This window comes from Poecilia reticulata, linkage group LG1 (genome assembly GCF_000633615.1).
Source record: "Poecilia reticulata strain Guanapo linkage group LG1, Guppy_female_1.0+MT, whole genome shotgun sequence".
NCBI classification, from domain to species: Eukaryota; Metazoa; Chordata; class Actinopteri; order Cyprinodontiformes; family Poeciliidae; genus Poecilia; species Poecilia reticulata.
Genome location: NC_024331.1, coordinates 30,385,702 through 30,396,284, shown reverse-complemented (window position 1 = coordinate 30,396,284; position 10,583 = coordinate 30,385,702). Strand labels below are relative to the sequence as shown.

General features: G+C 41.2%; 1 protein-coding gene across 3 annotated transcripts in view; it reads right to left on the bottom strand.

Moving 5' to 3' along the window:
* Nucleotides 1-10,564, bottom strand: part of inpp4b (inositol polyphosphate-4-phosphatase type II B) — a 196,229-nt gene extending 185,665 nt beyond the window's left edge. For 2 of the 3 annotated variants that reach the window (XM_017306762.1, XM_017306766.1), the window contains exon 1: nt 10,042-10,564. In XM_017306762.1, coding sequence (XP_017162251.1) covers nt 10,042-10,129 — 88 coding nt within the window. In that variant the 5' untranslated portion in view covers nt 10,130-10,564. The remainder of the gene's footprint in view (nt 1-10,041) is intronic. The other variant, XM_008419948.2, reaches the window with a different exon arrangement.
* Between the last annotated feature and the right edge of the window lie 19 nt (nt 10,565-10,583).

The following is a 10,583-nucleotide window of genomic DNA, read 5'->3' as shown; positions in this document are numbered from 1 at the left end:
TCACTTGGTATTGCTACATCCACCACAACGGCTTTCCTCTGTTCTTTATCCACCACCACAATGTCCRGTTGGTTCGCCATTATCATCTTGTCTGTCTGGATCTGGAAGTCCCACAGGATCTTAGCTCGGTCATTCTCCACCACTTTTGGGGGTGTTCCCCACTTTGATCTCGGGGCTTCCAGTCCATATTCTGCACTGGAATATATATATATATATATATATATATATTGAAGGATTTAAAACTCAAAACTGCAAAAGAAGTACATGGACTAAAAGAAAATGTATTCATGTACAGTTTTCAAAAGCAGGCTAAGTACAGTATGCTGTATTTAAATAAACTTCCTGTCATGATCTGGTTTTCTCATAGCTGTCAACCTCGTGCTCCTCTCGGTTGGTGTCTGCTCATGTTGTCACCACTAAAGCTTCCTTATAGGACCATATGAAACTTTAATAAGCCAAAATGTCATGTTGTATTGTTTAAAGAAAGGGGAGCCCTTTAAATACGTGGACCAAGACAGAGCCAGCTGTTCGGTCCTGCCTTTGCTGCCATGTTATCATAAGGGATTGTCATTGTGACAGCCTGGTTTGTTTAGAGGACTCCATCTGTGCCATACATTAACTTTTTCAGAGTTGTAGGAGGCAGTGACAAATCCCTGACATTGCAGTAATAATTAAAGATGAGGAATGAAGATAAGTTCGGTGTGGGTTGGAAGGGATGCCAATCACAAAAACCCAACGTGCTGAAAAGCAAGTGAATGTTGACAGAGCGGAAGGAGGATTACAATTCACAGCTGTCTGCTTTTTTATGCAGAGCTCTTAGGTAGACTGTCAAATATTAATGAAAGGATGGTGCCAGATGTTTTGTTTGTACACAGTCAACAGTTTATGTTGCACCTTCGAAGACAAAGACTGAATGTGCTCCAGCATCGCTCTGGAAACTGTTGCATGCGTCGGGTTTTCCAGATCGGTGTTAAATTGCACCACTGCAGCCTGAGGACACAGCAGGTGTATGAGCGCCTTTCTCTTCCTCCAGGATCCTCCTCTCACAGGCAGAGCTGCTGCAACGTCTGGTGTCTAGCACAAGACAGATACATCATCACATCTGACAGCAGTGCAGTCCAGATGAGAGCTTTCCACTTCTCAAATATATCATCTTGTTTTTTTTTTAAGTCTGCCTGCTTTGGCTTGTACTCCATAAGACGTGTTCTGTATGCAGAATCAGAGACTAAATTCTAGTCACATCTTACCAAAGCTTCTTTGGCAAAGTAAGTACAGTGAAAAAACACAAAATCTTACCAATTATTATTGATGTATAGTTTCTGGTGCAAGTATCTTAGTACATTTGAAATGAGACAAAATGCACAGGTAATTTTACAGCAAAATGTAGGAGGAGGAGCTTGTTTTAAGTAAATAATTCCTTAATATTAATGGAAAAAGTCTAGCAGATTATTTCACCTATAAATTAAATAATCTGCCAGTGGAAATAAAACTTTTTCATCATTATTACGTTCTCGTGGTTTCATTTGAAGTGTACTAAAATATTTGCTCTAAAAACTAGATAAAATAAATTCTTGGTAAAATTCTGTATTTTTGCAGTGCATATAACGCTTCTCACAATCGCAAAGCGCTGTACAATAAAAATAAAATTTAAATCAACAAATTATATGGCAAACAAGATCTCTTACAGCTTTCTTTTGACATTGGCTTACTTCTCACCACTCTTCCAAAAAATATCCAGATTTACTTCAATAGCAGATATTCTGTCAAATGAATCTCCCATTTGAGCTGCGGATCTCTGCAGTTACCATGGATCTCTTGGTTTCTTCTCTTATTAATCCTCTTCTTTCCTGTCCCAATCTTTTAGGTGGACTTTTAGGTGGCTCATCCTCTTTCCATGTTCAGATCATGGATTGAACAGATTTCTGTGAGATTTTCCAAGCTTGGGATAATGCTTAATGCCATTTAAACATCTCTAATGTTCTCCCAGACCTGTCTGCTGTATTCTTTCACCTTCACGATGATGTTTGTCCTCTAAAAAAATCTCTGGGTTCCTCAGAGAATTCTAGACTTGGAGTGAGATTACATTACACACAAGTGGACTCGTTTACCAAGTCCCTTTTGAAGGTGCTTGGTATCAGCCATGGAGGGATTTCTTTATTTCTTTATTTAAATGGGTTCATTTTTCAGAGGGATACACAGTGAGGGTATCGTGATTTTAGCTACCAGTAGCAGGAGAACGGAGCTGCGTCAAGAAGCTAACAGAATCTAACAAACACTGAATAGAAGAAGAGCTGCCATCAATACAGCTGCAGCCAAGCATGGTTTAATGTTACACAATACAGTTTTACCAAGTTGCTCAAAGTCCAAACTGGTATTGTTGTGCATTTTAAGCTGTAAAGTTTACCTTTGACCAAACGCCCCCCAAAGGAATCCCAGCGCCCCCCTTTTGTAAAAATGTCCACCAGGACCCCCTGCCATCCTCTGAACGCCCCCTGGGGGGGCGGTACCGCCCACGTTGAGAACCGCTATTTTAGAACATGAACATGAGAAGAGGATATCAATATTTCAGCAAAGATACATGAACCTTATCAAGTAAACACCTGTTTATCAACATCATCATTATGTCGAGCCATCTGCGGGATGGACAAAAATGGCCTCCCAAACCTGCAGCTCAGATCTGTCTCCAAGTAAAAATCAGTCTGACGTGGCAAACAAGGCTCTGAATTGTTGATCAGCCAAGCAAGAATCTGAAAAGACTCCAGCTGTAAAACTACTCAAAGTGGCAGGAGTTTGGTTAAAAGAAGAGACAATGCAATAGACACACAAGCAAGCACATATCCCAACTTTGTTTCTCATTTTAATAAGTTTTTTGGCATCAAGTTTTTTTAAGTTCAGCATTTCAACATATAGCTCAATCGCTGGGTTTTGATCATTTGCAAATCAGTATGTTTTACTGTGATTTTGTCCTGAAGCTCAAAATATAATGCATGCCATTAATTCCTGTAAGAAAATACTGGATGTGTTCTGCACAGCTACCTGGTCTAATCGCAATAATTAAACATTACATGGGGAGAGGTGCATACCACCCGTGCAGCCCATCTCRCTCATAGCTGCGACGAGCACACGATGCTCTCAGCCACAATGTGGCTCAGAACAACTATGTGGAGAAAAGTGGCACAGGTGTGGTATTTATAATCGATATCCGGCAGCATTATGAATATGGTAATAAGCTCAGCGAGGCGGCAGGCGGGCTGCACATGCAGATGCATCTCCCGAAGGGGCCCAGAGCAAATGAGGTGTACCCGCCTGCTATACCGCAGTTTCATCTGGCTCCAGAAATAACAGCACAGCCCCACTGTACTTCCAATCTATCAGCCCGCMCTCCCCCCCGGGTCTGTGGGTGGTATCAGTGGGGGGAAAGACACGCTGAAGGGAGCGCAGAGGAGAATTTGTAAGGATGTAGCAGCATGGGGGCATTTCTGTGGAATKACAGAGTTAATGAATGACCCGGGTGGTAAATTGTCCATCTTACAGATGATCACTTAACTTTTTTTCTCTGCTTGTTTCTTTGATATCTTATCCATTGTACGTGATGATAAACACAAACGTGAGACGGAGACCCTGCTGTCACTGATCTAAGGTCTTAAATGCATGAAAAGTAACTGTCCGGTGCACTTTAAGAAACATTTCCAGTCAACAGAAAAGCAGAGGATTCACAAGCTAATCACTTCTACTTATTCTCCTCATGAATAGATATTACACAGAGAAGTTCCCTCAGAAGAGTAAATCCTGATAACATTTTGAGTAGTATCTTCTTTTAGATTTTGAGGAGATATAAATAATTTACTGATACGGCTGGCTCAGCATGGGCTTTGATATTTCAAGGATATAAATAGCATCCCCCCTTCCGCCCCAGCCAGCGGCTCTACCCATGAGTGCACACAGATAAATGCTCAATAATTGCTGTATTCGGTCTCCTTTTGTCCAACCCTGTGCACATTTTTCCCTCATTCCCGCATTTTAAAATTCCCTAAAAGCCCCCTGTGCATCATTCACGGCGATCCATCTGGTGATCGCACCTCTACAGTAACTCGATTGATGTTTGCACAGACAGGCATCCCATTAGGACGAGTGGTGCTGAACGCAGGAGTGAGTTATCCTCACATTACTGCGGTGGGAGATTGAGAGGGGACAGATGGTTTTGTTGCCAGCTTTTAATGAAGTGTTGTGAATCAGTTGGTGCAGCCGAGGTGGTCTCGACTGTCACTGCGATAAGAGATGTAGTGTGGAAGGTTAACAAGGGCGCCGACGGAGAGGTGGCTCTGTGATAGTTTTATCATGTCAAACACCAAACACTAATTAATATTTCAGGTAAGGGCTGACAGCAAAAACTCACTCTCCTTTATGCAAATTGTGATGTAATTAGCTGATAGCTAAAATGGCATAATTTCTTCCTTAGCTTTGGGAATGTGTGTAAAAAAAATAAAAAAACAAAACAGCTTCATCTTAATAACTGCATGGCAGCAGAGTTCAGTCCCACTCTTGTCTCCCGTCAACAAAGTGGAGATAAACCATTTCACCTGCGACTGATAATGCAGGGCTGTCAACTTGTCGACTGTGCTGTACATGGTAATTATGTGCTTTGGCTTTCTCCTTTGTCTTTCAGGACACCAAAGGAAAACAAAATACAACTGCAATCAGATTTTTTCTCATTAGTCTCGCTCCCTTACACCTGTCAGCTAAAAAACCTGCCATTTTGTACCAGAGAAGGTTCAATGGGTGGCAACTGTCAGGTTTTACCTGCAGAACACTGGTTTCTGACAAAAAGCAAAATCATGAGTGCATAAGGTCATAAATTTATGCGTAATTAGTGCACTTACAGACACATGCCCCATTTATTTCCATGCCTGTTTAAAATGCACTAAACCACAGGAAAACTACAAATATTCACCTTTCCTGCTGCTGGGTTGCAACTGGGTTTAGGCAGAGCTTCAAAATGCAAAAAGGAGAAAAAGAGAGAGGGACACAGCAACAACAGTAGGCTAACTATTGAGAACTGAATTTAAGCTCCAAAGGCTGTTCATGAGTTCATCTTAGTTCAAGACTATTAGTCAAAAAATATCCAAAATTGACTAATTAGTTAAAACAGGGACAATGTACACTATACATTAACTGCAAGAGGAGAGACTGAGTGGATATTCATGCAAGGTAGTCCAAAGACATGATTCTATTCTCCTTTATAAGCTCTGTCATTCTGTTGATGAGGATAATCTCCCAGATCAACTTAAGCTGGATCATTTTATGACTTTAGAAATGGAAATCATCAAGAACATCTAGATCAGGGGAGTCAAAGTTGGTCCTCAAGGGCCGGCATCCTGCATGTTTTAGTTCTCTCCCTGGTGGTAGTAACAACCTGTTCAGTATGTCAATGTTCTTCCTAGGCCTCTAATGAGCCATCATTTGATCCAGGTGTGTTAAACCAGGGAGAGAACTAAAACATGCAGGATGCCGGCCCTCGAGGACCAACTTTGGGCACCCCTGATCTAGATCATCTTTAAAAGAAAAAGAAAAGTTTTCAACCTTTCATGGCCCATCTTTGTTGCTCCCTTGCAAAGTCTGAACTGTGAAGTTTGTGGTGTGGGCAGAGAGGTGACCTTTTTGACTGGATCCTCCATGTCAGCGCAGAAAAAAATAAATAAATTGGGGGAACCACCACTTTTTTCCTCCCATCCCTTCAGGATCCTTTTTGAAGTTTAAAAAGACTTTCTGACAACCATTGCATCAATTAGTCATTGCAGGAAGTATTGCTTGTGCACATTAGTAGTAAGCCTTCTTGCCTATGTCATGAGTGGTTCATTGTAAATGCCTGACAGAAAATTAAATGAAATCTACATTTTTAGAGTTAATGGTCATAAACTTTTGATCAAATGATGTTATAGGTATCCTGGTTATTCATTTTATCTCTTCCACATGTCAATTCCCTGCACATTTTGAAGTTCCACATAAAAACACCAGCATGAATGTATACTGCTCAAAAAAATAAAGGGAACACTTAAACAACACAATCAAACTGTCCACTTAGGAAGCAACACTGATTGACAACGGGGACCCTCGTCGGGTCAATCAGTGTTGCTTCCTAAGTGGACAGTTTGATTTCCCAGAAGTTTGATTTACTTGGAGTTATATTGTGTTGTTTAAGTGTTCCCTTCATTTTTTTTAGCAGTATAGTTTCTTCCCAATTAAGATTTTGTTTAATAGTTTTTCTTTTTAATCCAAACTAATTTGTTTGTTTTCAGTTGGAAAAAAAATCCCATACTGTACTTTAAAATGTTCAGAATGTGTGTGTTTTATAAGTTGATTTTTACTCTATAATTGTAGATTTTAGTTTGATTCGTATTTAAAATTATTTCTGTAATGTCCAACAAACTTAACCCTGGTTGCTAATAATGAAATTAACAGAATAACAGCATTTAGTCTTTGTTATTCATTCTGAGCCATGTCTGTTTATCTCTGGGAAAGTTGTGTCCATTTCAGCTGGCAGACACACCAGCATCTATCTTAGATCTCAGCAGGTTTTTCTAAGTGTGTGGGTTGTACCAGACAGCTGAATTATGTTCAAATGAGTCTGAAGAGTCTGCTCACTCAGCGCACCGCAGGCCAGGATCATATGGAACTGGCAAAGACAGTCTCTCACCTTTTACTAATGTTTTCTCATGTTGACATTAAATTCTGCTTCAACTCTGGATGTATTTTACAGTAACTTCAGAAAATTGTCTCATTTATAATGACAATGTGAAAAAATGTAACAATAAAAAAGTAAGGAGTTTAAAACAAGTCCTTTGTGTTGAAAGTTTGCATTTGTCTGTGTCCATCCATCAGTTGCAGAGTTTTGCGTGACTACCTCCAGCAGCCAATGGGCAAGAGGTGGAGAACCTCCGCACTGGACAGYAGGGCAGCACAGGGCAGATAATCATGCATGCTCATACTCCCACCTACAGGTAATTAGCAGCTAGCATAAAATGCATAAGATACAGAAAGAGAACATTCATACTCAAAGCTAGACGTCTCAGCTGGTTATTTTATCCCGGGACACTAATAATTGTGCCACCACACAACAAATATGTTTTTTGTGGGACTTAAAACCTAACAATTGTGTGTATTGAGTTTAGAATTGAAGGTTGAGTGCTGCAGCGTGTGGCTCCAGTTGACAGCACATGTTTTACCATGTATTTTAATGTAGCTTGTGCACACCGGTGTAATTTTCTCAGAACACTTTAGTCTTTGCATGCTGTTTCAGCGTCTTTGTAGAGATTTTGTGTGCGTAAAGGAGACAAGGCAACAAAGCACCTTCCCTCTCTCTGCTTTGTGCAGCTCTATTTATTTATACCTACAGAGAAAATGATTTTGAACTTCCATGTCGCTCAGCAGCTCAGCATGCAGCGTTTGTCCTTTTTGAAAGCAGAGATATTACATTTGAGAATCAGGCTTTGTGACATTCCTGATAAGGGTAACCTCCTCAGTCATTTCTCTTAGTGGAGAGAAGGAAGGTGAGTTTGCCTCTGCAAGCGTTCAATGACACCAGACCAAGACAGCAAAGGACAGGCTGCAGCAAAAGTGCTCAGAGAAACAAGCARCACTCCCCTTTGATCCTTCTGGGATTTTGTCACATTACAGTCGTGTGTTTCATTTGGATTTTRTGTGAAAGACCAGCATGAGGTACCAAATAATTGTGTAGCRGAAGAAAAACGAGGCCTGGCCTTCAAATGTCTTTGAACAAATAAAAAACTAAAAAGAGTGATGAGGATTTGTATTTGCCTCCTTTTATTCTGACAACCTTAAATAAAATCCAACACAACCAATTGCCTGRAAAGGCCACCCTTTAATTAAATAAAGTCCCATTATGTGCAGTTCAATCTTAATATAAATCCAAATGTTGTGTGGAGACTTGGGAGATTTGCTAGTGAACAACCATGGTAAAACTAAAAAGCTGCAAACATCTCGGTGTTCACTTAAAAGYGGCTCAGAGACCCATTTAACTCTGGAGAAGCTGCAAACATCAAATGCTCATATGGGGAACTTTGGCTTCAGTTTTTAGCTATTGTCCAAATATTGCTGTTTTAAAGGGGCAGTTTTGTGTAAAATCAAYTTTGAGCTTCACATCATAATATTTCCTCATCAAAAACATACTTGGAGAGTTGCCTTGACTCTTTCATCCATGTTTAAGAAATGCTTTAATCTCCCGTGACAACCAGTTGTGGAAAACGTCTGGGTGGACCTAGCGCCGCCTGTGAGGACRAAGCTTCACTTTGGAGCTGCAGTTTCCAAGCTTCAAGCTTCCACCTCCACTGCGACTTCCCCACTCAGCTCCTTCAGACTAGCCAGCAGCATTTAGCCAAGAGTCCCTTCCAAGTGAAACTCTGGTAAAAGCTTTGTAAAAGGGTTAATCGGAGCGATGTGATGACCTCCTGAAGGCGGAGTATTGGAAAGAAGAGAACTTTCTTAAAGAGACAGAGTCCCCATTTCAAGGCACAAAATTACAAACTTAGTCATATTTCTGCTGCATAAATGCAATTGAAGGTAGCAATGTTACCTTCAGTTGCATTTTTATAAAAACTAAAAGCAACATTGTTGCTTGATTGTGCTGCAAAATAGTGCTATTTGCCTGGAAATTACATAATGCTGCCCCTAAAGAAAGAAAGAAGAAAGTTCTATCATGTCTAGTTTGCACAAGCACTGAAGGCAATAGCAAAAGCAGTGGCAAACATGTGGAAGAAGATGCTAGTTAGCATGCTACTGCTTAGTGTTTRCAAAGCAACCAATCCAGGTGTRCCATTCGTTTTTCCCTTGCTGCTCATTGGCCGTACTCTTGAGAGTGGAGATAAGGAAATTTCTTATATTAGCTTCTAGTGTTTTACTAATATGGTTTCCAATGTGTTTATTCATGCATATTAAAGTGTAGTTGGTGCATCACCAGTTGGAATGAACAATGGTGGTGTGGTGAGGGAGTCTAGATTTTATAGCTGATTTTATAGCTGTGGCCCCTAAACAGGGAAGATGGTTAGAGTTGAAAATATGGATGAAGCTTAATCCAGGAAAAAAATCCAGTCCTGGAAGAAAACCTATCAAAAACCTCAAGAAACTAGAGATGGGGTGAAAGTTCACCTTCCCGGCAAACAACAACCCTACAGCCACTACAAGACAGTCATATTAGAATGGTCTACTCAAAGTACAGACAAAATTCCAACAGTGAATTTGTGCAAAACTTAAAAATGTTCAGCTTTTTACAAGCCTGTCTGATCATCAGCTATTTTGCAAATACAAGGTATGCAGCATTTTCTAAATGTATATTTCTATTTTGCTTCAGTTTCAAAATGATGCACCATCTTATGTGGATCTATCAAACACACTGACCTCTGTAAGTTTGACAAGTTTATGGGTATGAATACTTTTTCAATCCACTGGAGAACTGCTGCAAATATGAGCACCGATGGCCAAATAYGAGTAGGAGCATAAACGCAAAACATACATTTTTAGGCTACAAAACTGTTTGTCATTGTCRAATACTTTGCAAATTAACATCAGACACTAAGTTGCAGACAACAGAGACATAAAGGGACAATCTGCAACTATCACACTGAAAGCCCACTTCATTTATCAGCCAGGCAGTTGTTTTTAATATGTTCTCTGCTGTAACTGGGGGCAACGCTTGACACTCAGGCATCAACATGACTTTGCAAAAAAAAAAAAAAAAAAAAAAGCATCCTCCAAAAAGCAACATGAAAATAAGCTCCAAACAGATTTAGAGTTATTCAGCATTGATCTGGAAACCAATTATATCAAACAGAAATTTGCACCAACTAGGACATTTGGTGCAAACCATAACTGAATAAAGTTAGTTATGGTTTACTTCAAGTTGAAAATGATACCACCATTTGAGTTCGCTGCCAAAGACACATTCCCTGAGTTTGTGTGTSWGACGAGATTTATGGAATAACCAGRAAAAAAARGAAGSAGCAGACAGACACAGTGCAGGCAGCTCACCGGCAGCGCTCAGTCCTTCAGGGTTGGCGCTCAGCTCGTTCACGTCAACCACGCAGCATCCCAGGTGCCGGGTACCGCCGTCCTCCATCTGTCCAACCTGCCCCTCTCTTCTCCCCCTCRCTCCCCCTCCGCCTCCTCTCCCACGGAAAACCACAGTCCAGTCCAGCGCTCCGGCTCTAACTCACCCTGCCAGACAGAAAAAGCTGTCACAGAAATAGCCGTCCGCCCGCCTCGCTGTTCTGCTGCCTCACGGCGCGCTCTCTGTCGGCTTTACGGTTGCCTTGTGGAAACTAGTGAGGAAGAGAGGAACCGGCGAGGGACCTGGAGCAGCATCAGTAGGGGAGGGTGAGAAAGAGAGAGGGAGGAGAGATGAGGAACGTGAGGCTCAGAATGAAAGAGAAAGCAGGACAGAATTGATGTTTTGTGCGATGCACGGTCCTATCCATCAATCCTGGGCTGACAGTGGGGGCGCCCGGAGCTGGCTGCACGGTGCAAACACCGCCAGAAAGACAACAACTCTGCAACGCTCCCTCACTCCCTCC